Source organism: Hyla sarda, chromosome 4 (genome assembly GCF_029499605.1).
Source record: "Hyla sarda isolate aHylSar1 chromosome 4, aHylSar1.hap1, whole genome shotgun sequence".
Lineage (NCBI taxonomy): Eukaryota > Metazoa > Chordata > Amphibia > Anura > Hylidae > Hyla > Hyla sarda.
Window position 1 is genome coordinate 155,530,697 of NC_079192.1, and position 20,878 is coordinate 155,551,574.

Below are 20,878 nucleotides of genomic sequence, written 5' to 3' on the forward strand. Positions count from 1 at the left end.
AAAGCTGGAGGGGGAATCTTACAAACATTTGTGTGCCATAACTTAAGTACAAAATCCACATAAATGTTATCCCTTTTTATTCTTAAAATATATATACAACAATTCTGTCCATGGCTAAATGTCAGTATAAAGCAGCACAAAGGCAATATTATCTGCTTTATATCAGTATTCCAACATTATTCATTCATGAAGAAATATGTAGATCCAGCTCTCGATGGAGAAAAAATAGAATAAAATTTAACGTTTAATAAACCATATTAAAAAAAACTGGTAGCCACTTCAGTGGCGGGTGACAGGTCACTTAATAAAAATGAGTGGAACGCCGACGCGTTTTGAGCTTGCGCTCTAGGCACAAGCTCGAAACGTGTCGGCATTCCACTCGTTTTTATTAAGTGACATGCCACTCGCCACTGATGTGGCTACCAGTTTTTAATATGGTTTATTAAATGTTAAGTTTCATGCCATTTTTTTCTCCATCAGGAGCTGGATCTACATATTTCTTCATTTCTGTTACCACGAGGAGAAGCGGCTCCTTTGTTCCGTGCTTCCGGATCCTATGATGTGATGTCTGTTCCATAAGAAGATTGTGGTGAGCTGATCTATTTTTCTACTACCTGTACCCATTATTCATTTATCTCAGTTCACATATCAACAAAAATATTGGGGGAGATTTATCAAAACCCAATTAGATTGCTTTTTTCATTTTTTCAGAGGCCTTTTCAAAAATGAAAGAATCAATTGGTTGCTATGGGCAACTTTTCCTCCAGACAGGTTTTGATAAATTTCCCCTACTATATTTCAACAAAAGTTCTACAGAACACATTCCAGCTGTATACTTATTCCCTCCTCCATTTTAACTACTATCTTACGGTTTAATCCCCTACTGCCACTGCCAGTTTTTATTTTTACTTTACAATTTTTTTTAGTTCAGTTGTTGTAGTACAGTAGATAACAGGACTTCACTGTAGCGGCTGATCATCGTGAAATTAGTGTTAGTGTCCTTTTTGCCTACAAAAAAAACAGTGGAAGTATGTTTAACATGTATACTGCTGCTTATACACTAGAGCAGATGATGATATATTTTAGTATGTTTGTTTTTGCTATGTATAATATGTCTCAATATGTTTGTTTTCCTTTATACAGATAAATAGGTTAGAAAAGATAGAGAGCAACAGGAACAATAAAATCCACATAAGCAATGTAACTGTCAGCAACTCTGCCCATGCTTGACAGATTCTCGGATTTGAGGAACTCAAGGACCAATTGTAATGGCTAGATACCTGGCTGAGACCTACCTAAAGTTGGTCATGGATGCCTAAGGCTTATTGATGCTTGTGAAGATAGAAGGCTCACTGTTTGGTCAACTGCTGAAAAGGTTAAAGGGGTACTCCAGTGGAAAAACAAATGTTTTCAAATCAACAGATTTGTAAATTACTTCTATTCAAAAATCTTAATCCTTCCAGTACTTATCAGCTGCTGTATGCTTCAGAGGAAGTTGTGTAGTTATTTCCTGACTGACCACAATGCTCTCTGCTGACACCTCTGTCCAGAGCAGGAGAGGATTTGCTTTTACTCTGGACAATTCATTACACAGACAGAGGTGTCAGCACAGAGCACTTCCTGTAGTTCAGAGCAGTTCAGTGTGCAGCTCATTCGGGTGTGTCTCTTTGTGTGTGCTCCAGAGACTTCCAGCAGACCAGAGCAGGTGTTTCATCAGCCTCCCCAGGAGTGTGGCAGCCTCCTTGGGAGAGCCTCCCTGCATGGCATCCCTGGCCTCCACCTCCCATTCTTCAAGGCTGGCGGGGGGTGGAGAGCAAACAGCAACAGCCATTCCGGCCGGGGGGAGAAGATCTGGCAGAGTCTGCAGCAATGCAGGCTCTGCACCCCCGGCAACTGTTGCCAGCCAGAGGACTGGTGAAAGAAAAGCAAGAAGGAGAAGTGTGGAGTTGTGGGCAGAGAGAGGGCCCAAGGAGTCCAGCGCCACCTACTGCTCCCGCATGGCCGCGCGGTTTGCTGAATATGATCGCTGCGGCAAGGAGCTGAAGTTGGCCAGACAAGATCTGCAAGGGGCTCAGAATCTGGTGAACACTGCGCCCAAAAAGAGCAGACCAGAGCTAAGAAGAAAGATCTCAGCACTGAAGGCTGAGATTGTGCAGCTGGAGGAGAGGAGAGCAGAGATCTTGGAGGGGAGCGGTCTCTTCAAGGAGAAGCTTCAGAACAACAACCGGTTTGCCGCCATGAAATCCCCAGGTAAGGTGGAGGTGGATGATGGGGAGAGTAGTGGCGGTGAAGAAAGTGTGGATGGTGAAGGCATAAAGAAGAAGGAGGAGGAGAATGTGGGAGAGAGAGCACAAGTGGTGGAAATGGATGCCTTGCCTGTAGCTACTCCCTATAACACCCAGGACAGCTACATAGAGCCAGCCCAGGTGGCGCTTCCATTAAGTGAGAGCGAGGAGGATGAACTGGAGAGTGAGGCTGGGGGATTACTGAGGGCGATTGTTATGCAGGAGTCCCCAGCCCACCTCCAGAACTTTACCTTTGGAGATGACCAGTGCGATGATGTGGCAGTAAAGCGTAAGAAGCAGAAGACTCAGAAGACAGTAAAGTACATGTTTGTCCTTTTCCAGCAGTCAGGGCCAGCTGCAAAGCTGGTTCAGGCTGCTGGGCCCCCCAGACTGCCAGACTCCGTTTCTGTAGTGGAACGGAGCCAGCATGGGGGGTACAGCATGGCGTCAGAAAAGGCTGCGGACGCAATAGCTGTAAAGCACACCCATCCTGCCGGTAGGGAGGGGAAGGATGGGCTCATGGTGGGCAGCTCTGGCACTGCAGGGCCGCCCCAGGGTCGCGGGGGCGTGTCCCAGTGCCAGAGGCGAGTTTTGCTGCTGTGTGCTCGGGGGGGCGGTTCCCCGAGAACTGTGGGCATTACCGGCGCTGCGGGGCACTCCCCTGTGAGGGGGGGGGGGAGTGTCCGGGCACCGGTGGCGGAGAGCGGAGTGTCTGTGTGCTCGGGGGGCGGTCCCCCGAGTACTGTGTGTTCTGTGGGTGCTGCGGGGCACTCCTCTGTGAGGGGGGGGGGGGAGTGTCCGGGCACCGATATCCCCTGCAGAGCCTGTGTGGTTAGGCAAACCAAGCGATGGCGCTGTGGGAGGAGCTGGGGTGCGCTTTGAGGGGCAGCCCCAGACTCAGGAGGTGTCATCGCATATGGAGGAGGAGTCATCAGTGTCGACCCCGGCAGCAGCAGCATCGACCCCAGCACAGAAAACCATAATAAGACCAGCAGTACTACAGGTCCCAGCCAGCCCAGAATCCATTAGGCAGGAAAAGAGTGGAGGATGTGAGAATGCTGAGTGTAGTAGAGCTGTGGATGTGAGGAGTGTAAGTGGAGTGAATGATGGTGGGAGTAGTAGTGGTATGGATGGGAATAAAGATGGGAGTAGTGGTGTGAGTGGCTGTACTGATGGGTCTGGGTCTGGTCCGGCTGCCACCCCGGTAGTGACTGCTCCTAGAAGTTATGCTAATGTTGCTGCCGGGGGTTCAGGGGGGTCCCCGTCTCCGGCCGGCTCTGGAGGCCACTTGCAACAGCGCCTCCTGGAGGCTCTGCGTAGGGGCGACAGGTCGATCCAGGTAGAGGGGAGGGGTGAGGTCGACCTGTCTTTCTGGATAGAGAGGCACGGTTTGGGGGCTTTCCGAGAGCGGAATGGGGAGGTGGTCTGGTCCCTCCCGACAACCGGGCAGGACAATAACCGTAGGAATGTGGACCGTCTGATTTGGAGGGGCGAGGATGCGTGCCCGCCTCGTGCTAAAGTGGTTGAGCTCCTCCTCCAGATGGAATTCAGGGCATGTGACATCTTTGCCCTGATCCACCCCTACGGTTCGTCTCAGTTTGATGTCAGTTTCGTTCGGCCAGAGGGTCTCGAACTCTTCTGGTCAAACTACGAAGTGGCAAAAAACGAGCCCGGCTGGCGGGAGTTCGCCGTAAAGGCGATTTCCCATCAGAATGCTGTCAAGAAGGTGACCGTTTTGACCCGTAATGAGTCACTTTCTTGTTATGATATCATGACCTGGCTCGGACGGTATGGGGATGTGACGGACATGCCCAAGAAAAACTTGGATGAGCACGGGATCTGGTCCGGGGCCTGGACGTTTTCCGTCAAACTCAAGCGTTCAGGGAGTACGGTTGCCCACATTCCGTCAGCCGCCTTCCTTGGACGTGATAGGATCCAGGTCTTCTACCAGGGGCAGTCTAAGGTCTGTCACAGGTGTGGCAGCCCCACCCACTTTAGCGCAGCCTGTACTGTGCAGGTCTGCGCTTTGTGTGGTGGGGTGGGTCATCTGGCCGCATCCTGTCGGCAGATCCGGTGCCACCTGTGTGGTGTCCTCAGACACCCTTTCAGCCATTGTCCTAGCGCCTTCGCCCATGCAGCGGCCGCTCCAGCTGAGGAGAGCTGTGAAGTTGCCTCGGCTGGGGAGGGCACGGGCAGGGATGGGGGCGCAACAGGGCTAGTGAGGAGGAAAAAGGGCCCTGCCAAACTAAGGCGGGAGGAAAATCGTAGAAGGAGTAGGGAGCTGGAGAGTGCCCAGGTGGCTGGGGTAGCTTCAGTCCCTGCTCCTGAAGCTGGCCCTGTAACTGCTGAAGCCCTGGTGGAGAATGTGCTGGATGAGGAGATCAGGAGACTTCACAGAGAGGAAAGCAATATGGCCGACCCTTCCGATTCCTCCCACTATGAAAGTGTGGATGAGGAGAGTGGGGTGAGGCCCAAAAAGAAAGAAAAGGGCAAAAGGAAAGGGAGAAAGAAGAGGTCAGAGCCCTCTGAAGCTCCTGGTACTACGGGCCAGGTCCAAAGCGGAAGCCTGGCTGCCCCCACTCTGATTGACCTGTCAAACCGGTACCTCGTCCTCGATACCATCTCCTCCCCCTCCTTGGAGGGGGAAGGTGAGGGCGGGGTGCCTCGGAGAAAAAGAGCCTCTGGGGGGAACTGGGCCCTGTCCTGTCGAGGCACCTTCCTCAGAGGGCAGGGCTAGACCGGGGCCGGACGGACACGGGGACCTTATGGACCAATCTTAGTCTAAAAAAAGATGTAAGAGTGGTCCTGCCCTTTCGTCGTCTTCGGGGGATGAGGGGGCTAAAAAGAAGGGGAAAAAGAAATAAAGGGTGAGGCCATCTAATTCAATCACCCTGTATGGCGGCACTCACCCCATTGACGCTGGCATCTATTAATTGTGCCAGCATAAAGTCGGATACGGCTAGATTTGCAGCCTTTGATTTTCTCGGCCGTGTTGAAGCCGACATTTTCTTTTTACAGGAGACCAGGTTGTCAGATCTTGCCTCTCTGGTAAAAGCCAGAAGAGAGGTGGAGGCGTGGGCCCTCCCACTGGTCTCTTGCGGCTGAGCCGTATAGTGGGGTGGCGGTCCTTTTTACCGCTCCTGTTGAATGCCGACGGGTTATTGAATTAGAAATGGGGAGGTGCCTGATCTTAGATGTCTTCATGAAGGGACAGGAGCTCCGACTCATTAACATCTACGCCCCGCAAACTAAGCAGGGCCGTAAAGATCTCTCTATGAGGATTAAGCCCTTTCTTTTTACGAGTCGGCAGGTGATCTTTGGAGGGGACTTCAATAATGTCACGAGGTCCCAAGATAGGAGAGGTTCCAATGGTCCGCTGACTTGCGATAGTGTGGCACTGATTAGCATAGCTAGAGAAGCTCGCCTAGAGGATGCCCACATCCAGAGCCCCTCGGGCCACGCGGGTTTCACCTATCATCAAGGTAGTCGCAGGTCTAGAATAGATAGGTTTTATTTGAAGGAGGAAGCCGTCTCTTCCGCTGTGTCCGTGGTTGAGGTGGAGTTCTCCGATCACTTTATGATTTTGTTTTCCCTGAATGTTTCAGAGACCCCCTGGATGGGAAAAGGTTATTGGAAGCTGAATTCGTCCCTCCTGGAGGAAGCGGAGGTAAGACAGTCCTTTGAGGATTTTCTTCAGAGTCAGGTACCTTTACTGGATCTTTGTAGTAATAAGCTGGAGTGGTGGGAGATATTCAAGAAGCGGGTTGCGGGGTTCTTCCGCCAGCTCTCGAGCCTCAGGTCCCTGAACAGGTATCGCCTGTATCAGGGTCTGAGGAGGAAACTCGAGCTTCTCATCTCGACTGGAGGTAGCCGAGAGGATATCTCCAGAGTGAAATCCTTGCTGATGGGGTGTCAGTACGATAGGCACGCATCTTTGGTTTTTGAGAGGGATTTCGGGAAGTACCGTTCACCTAACCCTTACAGAAACTGTAAGATGTCAGTGAGTAGTAAAGTCATTTCAGGACTGATTTATAGTACGGGATCTCTGAATCGGTCCAGATCAGGGATCTTGGAGGTCGTCAGATCCTTCTACTCGCACCTCTTGGGAAGGAAGGATCTAGATCGAGAAAGGATGTCGGCTTTCCTGGCTGAAACCATTCCTGAGCCAGGGGTAGACCCCTCTCTTGATGCTTTGGCAGAAGAAATCAGGGAAGAGGAAGTGAGACTGGCGATCGAGGGGCTCGCCCCTAAGAAGTCGCCAGGTCCGGATGGCTTAACATCCGAGTGGTACAGGACCTTTAAGGAGTCTTTAGCTCCCCTCTTGACTGAGGTATTCAATGAGTGTCTCTCCTCGGGCACTCTACCAAAGTCAATGAGGAGGTCAGCCCTGATTCTTCTCTCAAAGGGTAAAGATCCCAGCCGAATTGAGAATTGGAGGCCCATAGCTCTTCTCAATACGGGCAGGAAGCTTCTGGCCAAGATACTGTTTAATCGGCTGGTGAAGTTTGCACCCCGGCTCCTTTCAGGGACTCAGCACTGCTCTGTTCCAGGCCGAAGCACCTTAAGTGCTGTCCTTAGTGTCAGGGAGGCAGTGGAGCGGAGTAGTGCGGGTTTCTGGAAGGGGTACTTGCTGTCCCTGGATCAGGCCAAGGCATTTGATCGGGTGAACCACGAGTACCTCTGGTCCGTCCTCCTGAGATATGGCTTACCGAGTACTTTTGTTAATTGGCTTAAGAACTTGTATGCGGGGCAGAGAGTTTCCTGCTGGTGAACGGTTGGTCTGGCCGCTCTTTTGAGGTGGGGTCCGGAGTCCGTCAGGGTTGTCCTTTGAGCCCGTCCGGAGGGTAGATTGTGGGCCGTTGGCGGGAGTCGGGATGAGTCTGGCGGAGCTGGATGTCACCCTGAGAGTGGTGGCATATGCTGACGATGTCACTATTTTCGTCTCCTCGATAGAGGAGGTCGATGTGGTGATGTCGGAGGTGGACCGCTACTCGGAGGCATCCGGGTCTAAGATCAACCGGGATAAGTGTGAGAGTCTCTGGCTGGGAGGGGGGGGATCCCACGTTTGATCTCCCGGACACCCTTCCAGGGCCCCAAGAATCAGCAAAAGTCTTAGGCATCACATTCGGCCAGGATGATTATCCCACCAAAAACTGGGATGGTAAGCTCCAGGATGCCGCTCAGAAGGTGGACCAGTGGAAGGGTTGGTCTATGACCCTCAGGGAAAGGGTACACCTGATCAAATCGTACCTGCTCCCCTTGTTTATCTATCTGGGCAGCATCTGTATCTTGCCAGAGGCTTATTACACTAGGATCTACAGCCTGTTTTTCCAACTGTTATGGGGGAACAGGAGGAACCTAGTCAAGAGGGAGGTTACGTACCGCACGAGGAGACTAGGGGGTTTATCTATGGTAAACCCTGTGGTGTTCTTTACGAACACCTTCTTGAAAGCTAACATCGCAAACCTCTGGTCAGAGAGGGCTTCTCCGTGGGTACTCTCCTGCAGGGAATGGTTTCGGACTTTCTTCCAGGAATGGAAGGACCTCCGTACACCCCATGGATATCTTATGGCTTACGCTACCCCGACTCTGAAGGCGATACGTCGGTGGGGTCTGGGAGTGTGGGAGATCAGGACCCAGTCAAGGCAGTTCCTTGACAAACGGGTTCTGTTGACCCACTTCCAGAGGCCTCTGGCGCTCAGGGACTGCCCAGGTCGGGATCTGAGGGTGGGTTTGTATCTTTTGAACATGAAAAGGATCCCCCAGAAGTTTTGGGACTTGGCCTGGCGCTGCTTTCAGGGGAAGCTTTATGTAAGGGACAACCTGAAGTGTAGGAACTCTGATGACCGGGGATGTCCCCGAGAAGAGTGCGGGGACACGCTGGAAAGCATGGACCACTTCCTGCTTCATTGTCCCTTTTAATATAGGGGTTTACAACCGGGTGGGCGCTTCCATCGGCTGGAGTCAACTTGCCGGCCTTACCTATCCGGAGTGGGCTTATGGGGCATTCAGGTCCCTGGGTGGCCGAGACCGGGGCACTTTATTCTTAGTTAGTTTAGTGGTTAGGTACCACACGTGGAGTGCACAGTGTTTAGTGTCGATCCCAACAGAAAATCCTCTCCGAGGTGGAGGTCTGTAGGAATATCACCGGTGACCTCGGGAAGATCAGGTCTTTGGAGTAGGGCAGTCTTGGTACCAGTAGGGCTTCTCTCCTATGGAGAGGTTTTTCTTTTGATGTGCCTTAGGTACTAGACCCTTAACGTGAAGTACCTTATTTTGGCCAGGGATAGTGTATATATCTTAGGGTGAGTATAGGGTCAGTTTCATGAAGGGTTAGAGGTTGATAGGGAGAGGAATTTAAATTTCATTTTATCAGGATTGCCATCCTTCTTCCTGGTGGGGGGCTATGCATGTCACCTTAGCCTTTTGTTTTATTTTCTATGGATGGATTGTAAAGGGCTTGCAGGCAACCAAACTTGGGCCTTGTGGTTTTGGTGTATTGTACTGTTAATATTGCTTTGTTGTAGAGTATGTATATATTGTTCTGTTTACATTAGGTGGGTAGGGGTGTATTTTAGGTTGGGTGGGTTTTTTTTTGGGGGGTGGTGGTGGTGTGTACCCAGGACTGGACTGTTGCAGTGGGTACTTTTTTGGGGGTCTGGTATGGGTCAGTTGTGGATAAAAACTGTGACCTATGGACTCTGACCCATGTCCAGAGGGGGTGGTGGGTGATGGGATAGTTTAGTATAGGTTGTTTTTCTGTCTTATTGAGTTGTTTATGTATATTCTGTATGGTTTTATGTATAAAATGTATCTTATTTATTTTATTTTAATTATTTGTATGATGTCATAATTAATTTGAGAGAAAGGCAGTCGGACCAGTTTTCAATTATTATAGTATAGAGTTACTATACTATATCACTATGTTTATGTTTGTGTCCCAGTGTGGATTAGTTTTTGTTTGTGGGTGTGTGTGTGTGTGTGTGTGTGTGTGTGTGCATGTGTGTGTGTGTGTGCATGTGTAGGGGGAGGTTAAAAAAAAAGTGTATGTGCATATATGTATATAATATATGTATATGTGTGTATGTATGTGTATATATATATATATATATATATATATATGTGTGTATGTATATATATATATATATATATATATATATATATATATATATGTATATATATATATGTGTATATATATATGTGTATATATGTATATGTATATGTGTATATATATATATATATGTATATATGTATATGTGTATATATATATATGTATATGTATATATGTGTATGTATATATGTGTATGTATATATGTGTATATATATATATGTGTATATATGTGTATGTATATATGTGTATATATATATATGTGTATATATATATATATATATATATATATATATATATATATATATATATATATATATATAAATATGTGTGTGTATATAGAAAAGGAAGAAAGAAAAAAAAAAAAAAAAAGGTATGTGTGTATATATATATATATATATGTATGTGTGTGTGTGTGTAGAAATATATATGTATATATATATATATATTTTGTTATCCAAGTTGGATTATTTTTGTTACGGCAGCTAGCCATATTTTTGTTTAGTTATTGGGGGGGGGGGGGGGGGGGGGCAGTGTGGTTGTGTTTCCTAGTTTGGATATTTTTAGTTTTTGATCCCAGCGAAGAAAGCTTTATTTATGTTCATTAGGTGTGTGTGTGTTGGACTATAGTAGGTAAAGATTTATTTATTTATTTATTTTTTGGTTTATCTGGGCTGGCCGGTTAGGAAGGTTTAAGTTGTTATTTTGAGACGGATAATTTGTTTTTATGTTCAGTTTTGTTAATTTTGTTACAGTGAAATGAACTTGTTTTGTACTTTTATAATAAAAAAAGTGTCAGCAGAGAGCACTGTGGTCAGACTGGAAAGCACTAAATAACTTCCTCTGACGCATACAGCAGCTAAGTACTGAAAGATTTTAAGATTTTTATATAGAAGTAATTTACAAATCTTATACATTTCTGGCACCAGTTGACTTGAAAACATTTTGTTTTCCACCGGAGTACCCCTTTAATACTGGCTATAAAAGGTATCAGAACATGCAGTGCATCACAGCTCGCTGAGTATGGGATTTTAAAGGCAAAGACCAGTCAGAGAGCCCACACTGACCTCTGTCAACCATCAAAGTGCCTATAATGGACATGAGAGCATCAGAAATAAACCATGGAGCAGAGCAATCACTATAAATTGGTTGGATGGCCAGTTTCATGTAAATTTATTTATTTGAGGAAGAGGTGACAACAGTATAGCCTTTAAGAAAAACACAAGTTGGTAAAAGTGCTATGATACTTATTGTCAGTGGCCTTTATCAGCAGGATAATGCACCAAACAATCTTCAGAACTAGTTTATGAAAAATGACAGAGCTCATCAAGATGTTGGCTTGGCTTGCAATTCCCCAGATCTTAATCTGCTAGAGCATGTGTGTGAGATATGTTGGGGAAGAGGGGTCAATCCATGGATGCCCCACATCCAAATAGACAGAACTTAAATGACCTGCTGCCAACATCTTTGTGTCTGATACCACAGAACACCTTCAGAGGTCTTGCCTGGTCTGAAGAAATTTATGCCTTGATGGGTCAGAAGTGTTTTACACTGCTCAAAAAAATAAATAAATAAAAAGGAACACTTAAACAACACAATGTGACTCCAAGTCAATCACACTTTTGTGAAATCACACTGTCCACTTAGGAAGCAAAACTGATTGACAATCAATTTCACATGATGTTGTGCAAATGGAACAGACAACAGGTGGAAATTCTAGGCAATTAGCAAGACACCCCCAATAAAGGAGTGGGTCTGCAGGTGGTAACCACAGACCACTTCTCAGTTCCTATGCTTCCTGGATGATGTTTTGGTCACTTTTGAATGCTGGCGGTGCTTTCACTCTAGTGGTAGAATGAGACGGAGACGGCTCAGGTAGTGCAGCTCATCCAGGATGGCACATCAATGCGAGCTGTGGCAAGGTTTGCTGTGTCTGTCAGCGTAGTGTCCAGAGCATGGAGGCGCTACTGGGAGACAGGCCAGTACATCAGGAGACGTGGAGGAGGCCATAGGAGGGCAACAACCCAGCAGCAGGACCACTACCTCCACCTTTTTGCAAGGAGGAACAGGAGGAGCACTGCCAGAGCCCTGCAAAATGACCTCCAGCAGGCCACAAATGTGCATGTGTAGTCTCAAACGGTCAGAAACTGACCCCATGAGGGTGGTATGAGGGAGAGACGTTCACAGGTTGAGGTTGTGCTTACAGCCCAACACCGTGCAGGATGTTTGGCATTTGCCAGAGAACACCAAGATTGGCAAATTTGCCACTGGTGCCCTGTGCGCTTCACAGATGAAAGGAGGTTCACACTGAGCACATGTGACAGACATGATAGTCTGGAGATGCCATGGAGAATGTTCTGCTGCCTGTAACATCCTCCAGCATGACTGGTTTGGCGATGGGTCAGTAATAGTGTGGGGTGGCATTTCTTTGGGGGGCTGCACAGCCCTCCATGTACTTGCCAGAGGTAGCCTGACTGCCATTAGGTACAGAGATGAGATCCTCAGACCCCTTGTGAGACCATATGCTGGTGCAGTTGGGCCTGGGTTCCTCCTAATGCAAGACAATGTGGCTGGAGTGTGTCAACAGTTCCTGCAAGAGGAAGGCATTGATGCTATGGACTGTCCTGCCTATTCCCCAGACCTGAATCTGATAGAGCACATCTGGTACATCATGTCTCGCTCCATCCACCAATGCCATATTGCACCACAGATTGTCTAGGAGTTGCTTTAGTCCAGGTCTGGGAGGACATCCCTCAGGAGACCACCACCTCATCAGGAGCTTGCCCAGGCGTTGTAGGGAGGTCATACGGGCACATGGAGGCCACACACACTACTGAGCCTCATTTTGACTTGTTTTATAGAAATTACATTAAAGTTGGATCAGCCTGTAGTGTGGTTTTACACTTTGATTTTGAGTGTGACTCCATATCCAGACCTCCATGGGTTCATAAATTTGTTTTCCATTCATAATTTTTGTGTGATTTTTGTTGTCAACACATTCAACTATGTAAAGACTAAAGTATTTCATACGATTATTTCATTTAATCAGATCTAGCATGTGTTATCTTAGTGTTCCCTTTATTTTTTTTTGAGCAGTGTATACTTTTTAGCATGGCAGGGACCTACATTATATTAACCTGTTGGGGACTGAAGGCGTACAGATACGCCCTCACGTCCTGGTACTTAAGGATGGAGGGCATATCTGTACGCCCTCTGTATTTCCGATCACCACTGCTCGCCAGGCGGTGATCAGATTGGGATGACTGCTGATATCTATCAGCAGGCATCCCGTGCAAATGCCTGGGGGGGTCCTGAGACCTGAGACTCTGGGCAAATTTGTTCACTGGTGACCCGATCGCCCAGAAAATAAGAGGGATCAGAGCTTTTACAGACAGTGCAGAGTATTCTAAAGGATAGGAGCGAGGTGGCAGGGGTGCCCACCACCTCCTATCCCCTGCCATTGGTCATTAAGGACTGACCGACCAATGGCAGTTGGGGCGGGGAGGTTAAAGTTAATTTCCCCCATTTTTCCCACCGATTGAAGTCTGGGCAGGGGGTGGACATGGCCGGCGGCATCTGATCAGCGGCGGCGGCAGGGGGAGGCATGCTGGAAAGTGCGGCGGTGGAGGAGGCTGCAGTATATGGTGGTCTCCAAACTGTAGCCCTTCAGATGCTGCAAAACTACAATTTCCAGCATGTCCAGACAGTCAGTGCATGCTGAAAGTTGTTTTGCAACATCTGGATGACCACAGTTTGGAGACCACTACTTAGCGGTCTCCAAACTGTTCATCCCCAGTTGTTGCATAACTACAACTCCTAGCATGCCTTTTGGCTGTCAGTGCATGCTGGGAGTTGTAGTTTTGCAACAGCTCGAGGCACACGGGTTGGAATCCCTGAGCTAGAGTCTGTTTCCTAACTCAGTGGTTCCCCACCAGTGTGCCTACAGCTGTTTCAAAACTACAACTCCAAGCATGTACGGTCTACAACTCCAAGCATGTGCGTGTTAGGAGTTATAGTTTTGCAACAGCTGAAGGTTTGGGGTGCCCCCCTTCCACCCCTCCCCATGTGAATGTACAGGGTAGAATCACATGGGTGGGGGTTTACAGCAAATTTTCCGCCACAGCTTAAACTCCCGGCGGAAAACTCACTGTGAACCCCCGCCCGTGTGAATGTACCCTAAAATCACTACATTACACTTACACAAAATAAAAAGTAAAACACTACATACACACCCCCTTACAAGTTCTCCCTCCCCCCCCCCCCCCCAATAAAAATAAAAAACGTCTCATACGGCAGTGTTTCCTAAACTGAGCTTCCAGCTGTTGCAAAACAACAACTTCCAGTATTGCCTGACAGCCATTGACTGTCCTGGAAGGCTGGGAGTTTTGCAACAGCTGTAGGCAGCCTGTTTGGGAAACAAGTCTTCTGTGCAGGATGGTGTTTGTTGTCCATAAAGGCAAATCAACATTATGACACGAGCAGCAGATTTAACACATTTTGCTTGGATTTGTGCTGGTTGTCATGTGGATGTTTAACACTTATCAATTAACATGTTTCCAGAATGACCATATCAACAGCTGATCTTTATTTTATTAACAGCTGTAATAAATATTGACATTCACAATACTTTTTTAATGCTTGAGCTTTGATGTCTTTATTGGTCTACCAGTATCTTATTTATTTATTTATTTTTTTAAAACCATCCCATGTTTATACTTTGTTTCCAGTTATCTGTGTGGTTTTCGTAATTATTATTATATTTTTTTTGCTTTGCAGTAAGATCCTGTGGAAATGACATTAAAAACATCCCACGGAAGGAACTTTATAAATTATTTATTTGTATCTTACATTACAAGACTTGTAACAGCAGATCCAACTCTTGAACATGCTACTCAGTCCAATTTTATACAGAGACGGTTAAGAGGCCATGAACGTAGAGAGATCCAAAAAGAAATTTTATCCGTCTTGGGATTGCCACATAGACCAAGACCTCACTTACAGGAGAAACCTAAATCCGCTCCAATGTTTATGATGGACTTATATAATTCAATGAATGTCAGAGAAGAACAAAATGTGGAGATTCCATTATTTAAACAATTTTTCATGGATGAAGAACCTTCATTTGTTAGTTTACAGGAAAACCACTTTCTTGCTGATGCTGATCTAGTAATGAGTTTTGTCAACTTGCAAGAGAATGACACTGAAGTTTGTCACCAGTGCTACAGTAAAGAGCTGAGATTTAATCTTGCAGACATACCTGCGGGGGAACAGTTAACAGCTGCGGAGCTAAGAATCTATAAAGAACAAATCCCCTGCAATGAATCATACCAGATAAGTGTCTACCAGGTGATTCAAGAACACCCAAGTACATTGCGTAGGCTTAACACAGAAATTATCTACGGATCCGACCTTGGGTGGTTGACCTTGGACATTACTGCATCTAGGAATGATTGGGGACTAAATCCACAGTACAGTCTTAACCTACAACTGGTGATTGAGACTATGGACAAGAAAATAATTCAACCAGGATTTGTAGGTTTAGTTGGCCGAAATGGTTCACAGGAGAAGCAGCCATTTATAGTGGCTTTTTTTAGATCAGAAACTATCCACCTTCGTAGTGTACGGTCTACCAGTGGAAAAAATTGGAATCAAGACAAAGCTAAAGGATCTAAAGAACATGAAGAGCTACCATTAGGTAATGTGACAGATGGTTTCATGAGTAGTAGCCCTCTTGGTGGTCGGCGTTACTTAAAACAGGCTTGTAAGAAGCATGAACTATATGTGAGTTTCCGTGATCTTGGTTGGCAAGATTGGATCATTGCCCCAGAAGGTTATGCTGCTTACTACTGTGATGGAGAATGTGCTTTTCCACTGAACTCGTACATGAATGCCACCAACCATGCAATTGTCCAAACTCTGGTTCACTTTATTAATCCAGAGACTGTCCCTAAACCGTGTTGTTCCCCTACAGAACTCCAAGGAATATCAGTCTTGTATTTTGATGATAGTTCCAATGTTATATTAAAGAAGTACAGAAACATGGTGGTTCGATCCTGTGGCTGTCACTAGACCTCCAGAGAAGGCTTGCTATGTCATTGACCTTTTAAAATGTTAAATAGTTTTTCATTGAAATATGATGTTCTATCACAGGGACCACTGTTTTCAGTCCCCTTACAGATAATTTCTGCCACATGTATCCCTTTCTCAAGAAGAAGACTGGAACTTAGCACAAGTAGGTGGGAAAACATATTCATTCTTCCTTATTCTGATTCCCCTCTTGATCAAAAAGACATCCTGGAGAGAGGATTTTAAGAACATTGAGCTAAAACCGAGATGAAAGAAAAAAAAAAAAAACACTCCAACTGTGACATTTTTGTTTAATCTTTCCACTATAAATGAAGTCACTTTCTAGTACTCTAGGTTACAGATGAATGTGTATTGTGTTTTTAAAGATTACATGACAACCTTTTTTTTTTTTTTTTTTTTTTTTTAAGGATTTATTTTATAGTGGAAATATTGCATATATTTTAATTGACTTTTTATTTGAATGAAATGGCAATTGCATCATAATAGAATTGACAAGCTTGGCCCTATTAAATAAGGAAAAATAAATGCTGTTGCCAGATATTAAAATCACTGAGCAATCGTCTTTTACATCATACTAATATACTTCATTCTTATAAAAAGTGAAAATAAATGGTTATTTTGCTTTAAATTATCATTTTGTTTTCCTCTGATTTTCATTTTTACCCCTATTCTCATTGTGAAGAAATATTTCCAGTATGTGTCCTAGAAATTATGTTGCATGCATTAAGGAAAAAAATAGAATGTATGTAATTTGTTAATACATGCAGTAAACAAATTTTTAGGTAATCTACTGGAAGTATATAGAGTATTGTATTTCAGGGGCATCAAAGAGACACCTTTCTCAATTTTAAAGGGGTTGTACGCTGCTCTTCCTTTCGGAGCTCCACACGCAGCATCTGGAAGTTCATTACTCCGAACGCTGTGTTTGTGGCTGCCGGGCGTGACGTCACACCCGGCCCCATCGTGATGTCACGCCCGCCCCCTCAACGAAAGTCTATGGGAAGGGGGCGCGACCGCTGTCACACCCCCTTCCCATAGACTTTGGTAGAGTGGGTGGGCATGACGTCACGAGGGGGCCGGGCGTGATGTCACGCCTGGCAGCGGCGAACACGGAAGCCCGCACACAGCGTTCGGAGTAATGAACTTCCGGACGCTGCATGCGGAGCTCCGAAAGGCAGGGCAGCGCACAACCCCTTTTAAAGCTGCTTAGAATGTGGGTAAAAAAACAAAATGTGATCCTTTTCTGGTGTCATTCTGATGGTGTCTGTCCCTGCTATCAGTGCTTCCTCTTCTATGATGCACAGGAAATGACTGCTCAGCCAATCACTGGCTACAACGGTGACCCGCCCCAAGCAGTCATTGACTAAGCATTCACTTCCTGTGCATCTGGTTGGATAAGAGGAAATGCCAACTGTAGAGGATTGTTGACAGGTGAGTGTTTGTTTGTTTGTTTTTTACCCAGATCTTTCGCAGTTTTAAAGGAAGAAAGGTCTCAAAAATACCCTTTTAATTATATATATTGTCTATTTACTTAAATGTAAGGCTACACAGGATGTGATTTGTACTTTTCTCCTATACTGAGACATTTAGGTCTGTAAAAGCATGTCTTACATGGCATATTATGATATTGTGCTGCACACCAGCAGTGGAGAAGTATTCTAACTCTCTACACAAACTTAATTTTAACATTACTTCTTAACCCCTTAAGGACCCGGCCATTTTTTGAACATTTGACCACTGTCACTTCAAGCATTAATAACTCTGGGATGCTTTTACCTTTTCATTCTGATTCTGAGATTGTTTTTTCGTGACATATTCTACTTTGTTAGTGGTAAAATTTTGTCGATACTTGCATCATTTCTTGGTGAAAAATTCCAAAATTTTATGAAAAAATTGAAAATGTTGCATTTTTTTTAACTTTGAAGCTCTCTGCTTATAAGGAAAATGGATATTCCAAATAAATTATACGTTGATTCACATATACAATATGTCTACTTTATGTTTGCATCATAAAGTTTACATGTTTTTACTTTTGGAAGACATCAGAGGGCTTCAAAGTTAAGCAGCAATTTTCAAATTTTTCACAATTTTCAAAATCGGAATTTTTCAGGGACCAGTTCAGTTTTGAAGTGGATTTGAAGGGCCTTCATATTAGAAATACCACACAAATTACCCAATTATAAAAACTGCACCCCTCAAAGTATCCAAAATGACATTCAGTAAATGTGTTAACCCTTTAAGTGTTTCACAGGAATAGCAGCAAAGTGAAGGAGAAAATTCAAAATCTTCATTTTTTTTTCTGGTCTTGTAGACCCAGTTTTTGAATTTTTACAAGTGGAAATAGGAGAAAAAGCCCCAAAAATTTGTAACCCAATTTCTCTTGAGAAAGGAAATACCTTATATGTGTATGTCAAGTGTTCGGTGGGCGCAGTAGAGGGCACAGACACGAAGGAGCGACAATGGGATTTTGGAGAGTGAATTTTTTTTTAAATGGTTTTTGGGGGCATGTCGCATTTAGAAAGCCCCTATGGTGCCAGAACAGCAGAAAACACCACATGGCATACCATTTTGGAAACTACACCCCTCAAGGCACGTAAAAAGGGATCCAGTGAGCCTTAACACCCCACAGGTGTTTGACAACTTTTCATTAAAATCGGATGTGTAAATGGAAAAAAAATGTCACACTAAAGTGCAGTTTTTTCCCCCAAATTTACCATTTTTACAAAGGGTAATGGGAGAAAATGCCCCCCCAAATTTGTAACCCCATCTCTTCTGAGTATGGAAATACCCCATGTTAGGACGTAAAATGCTTTGCGGGCGAACTACAATGCTCAGAAGAGGAGTCACATTTGGCTTTTTGAAAGCAACTTTTGCTGAAATGTTTTTTTTGGGGGCATGTCGCATTTAGGAAGCCCCTGTGGTGCCAGAACAGCAAAAAGTACCCACATGGCATACTATTTTGGAAACTACACCCCTCAAGGAACGTAACAAGGGGTCCGCTGAGCCTTAACACCCCCACAGGTGTTTGACGATTTTTCGTTAAAGTTGGATGTGTAAATGAAGCCCCCTTTTTTTTTTTTTTTTTTTTTTACTAAAATGCAGTTTTTCCCCTAAAATTTTACATTGTTTTTTACAAGGGGTAATAGGAGAAAATGACCCCCAAAATTTGTAACCCCATTTCTTCTGAGTATAGAAATACCCCATGTTAGGACATAAAATGCTCTGCTGGCGAACTACAATGCTCAGAAGAGGAGGAACGCCATTGAGCTCTTGGAAAGAGAATTCGTTTGGAATGGTAGTCAGGGGCCATGTGCGTTTACAAAGCCCCCCCGTGGTGCCAGAACAGTGGACCCCCCCACATGTCACCCCATTTTGGAAACTACACCCCTCACAGAATTAAATAAGGGGTGCAGTGAGTATTTACACCCCACAGATCTTTGGAACAGTGGGCTGTGCAAATGAAAAATAAAATTTTTCATTTTTACGGACCACTGTTCCAAAAATCTGTCAGACACCTGTGGGGCATAAATTCTCAATGTACCCCTTATTACATTACATGAGGGGTGTAGTTTCCAAAATGGGGTCACATGTGTTGGGGTCCACTGTTCTGGTACCATGGGGGCTTTGTAAACACATGTGGCCTTCAATTCCGGACAAATTTTTTTCTACAAAATCCCAATGGCGCTCCTTCTCTTCTGAGCATTGTGGTTCACCCGCAGAGCACTTTAAATTCACATATGGGGTATGTTCTTACTCAGAAGAGATGGGGTTACAAATTTGGGGTGGGCTTTTTTTTCTATTTTCCCTTGTGAAAATTAAAAATTTAGGGTAACACCAGCACTTTAGTGAAAAAAAAAAAAAAAAAATTTCATTTTCCCATCCAACTTCAACGAAAATTCGTCAAACACCTGTGGGGTGTTCAGGCTCACTATACCCCTTGTCACGTTCCGTGAGGGTTGTAGTTTCCAAAATGGGGTCACATGTGGGTATTTATTTTGCGTTTGTCAGAACCGCTGTAAAATTAGCCACCCCTGTGCAAATCGCCACTTTAGGCCTCAAATGTATATGGTGCGCTCTCATTCCTGAGCCTTGTTGTGCCTCCGCAGAGCATTTTACGCCCACATCTGGGGTATTTCCGTACTCAGGAGAAATTGCGCTACAAATTTTGGGGGTCTTTTTTTTCCTTTTACCGCTTGTGGAAATAAAAAGTATGGGGCAACACCAGCATATTAGTGTAAATTTTTTTATTTTTTTACACTAACAGGCTGGTGTAGCCCCCAACTTTTCCTTTTCACAAGCGGTAAAAGGAAATAAAGACCCCCAAAATATGTAGTGCAATTTCTCCCGAGTACGGAGATACGTGGCCCTAAATTGTTAACTTGAAATACCACAGGGCTCCGAAATTAGAGCGCCATGCGCATTTGAGGACTAAATGAGGGATTGCATAGGGGTGGACATAAGGAGTATTCTACACCAGTGATTCCCAAACAGGGTGCCTCCAGCTGTTGCTAAACTCCCAGCATGCCTGGACAGTCAGTGGCTGTCCAGAAATGCTGGGAGCTGTTGTTTTGCAACAGCTGGAGGCTTCGTTTTAGAAACCCTGCCGTACAAGACGTTTTAAACTTTAATTGGGGGGGGGGACAGTGTACAGGGGTGTATATGTAGTGTTTTACCCTTTATTATGTTAGTGTAGTGTAGTGTTTTTAGGGTACATTCGCACTGGTGTGTTACGGTGAATTTCCCGCTAGGAGTTTGCACTGCGGCGAAAAATTTGCCGCAGCCCAAACTTGAAGCAGGAAATGTACTGTAAACCTGTCCGTGTGAATGTACCCTGTACATTCACATATGGGGGGGGGGGCAAGCCTCCAGCTGTTTCAAAACTACAACTCCCAGCATGTACTGACAGACCGTGCATGCTGGGAGTTGTACTTTTGCAACAGCTGGGGGCACACTGGTTGGAAAACCTTCAGTTAGGTTCTGTTACCTAACTCAGTATTTTCCAACCAGTGTGCCTCCAGCTGTTGCAAAACTACAACTCCCAGCATGCCCAGACAACAAACAGCTATGTGGGCATGCTAGGAGTTGTAGTTTTGCAAGATCTGGAGGGATATAGTTTAGAGACCACAGTCTCAGACTGTAGCCCTCCAGATCAACTTACGGCTTCCGTAGGATCCCAGGAGCCGTCCTCTTCTGACGCACGTCACGCCGCCCGCCGATCACCGTCGCAGCAGCCCCCAGATCAGTAAGTGGATGCCAGCGCCTGGTCCCCTTCGGTTCCCCGTTCTGCCCCGCCTATTGTGGGTGGGCAGGACGGGGAAAACTAAAGTTAACCGCCCCCGGTCTGCTATTGGTCGTCGCCTCTGACGATCAATAGCAGACCAATAGCAGGGATAGGAGG

General features: G+C 45.5%; 1 protein-coding gene across 2 annotated transcripts in view; it reads left to right on the top strand.

Annotated features, from left to right (window-relative positions):
• The window catches only part of LOC130366920 (bone morphogenetic protein 7-like), a 59,052-nt gene extending 43,210 nt beyond the window's left edge, over positions 1 to 15,842 (top strand). For both annotated transcript variants that reach the window (XM_056569277.1, XM_056569278.1), the window contains one exon: positions 14,170 to 15,842. In XM_056569277.1, the coding sequence (XP_056425252.1) occupies positions 14,185 to 15,462 (1,278 nt within the window). In that variant the 5' untranslated portion in view covers positions 14,170 to 14,184 and the 3' untranslated portion in view covers positions 15,463 to 15,842. The remainder of the gene's footprint in view (positions 1 to 14,169) is intronic.
• The last annotated feature ends 5,036 nt before the right edge of the window (positions 15,843 to 20,878 follow it).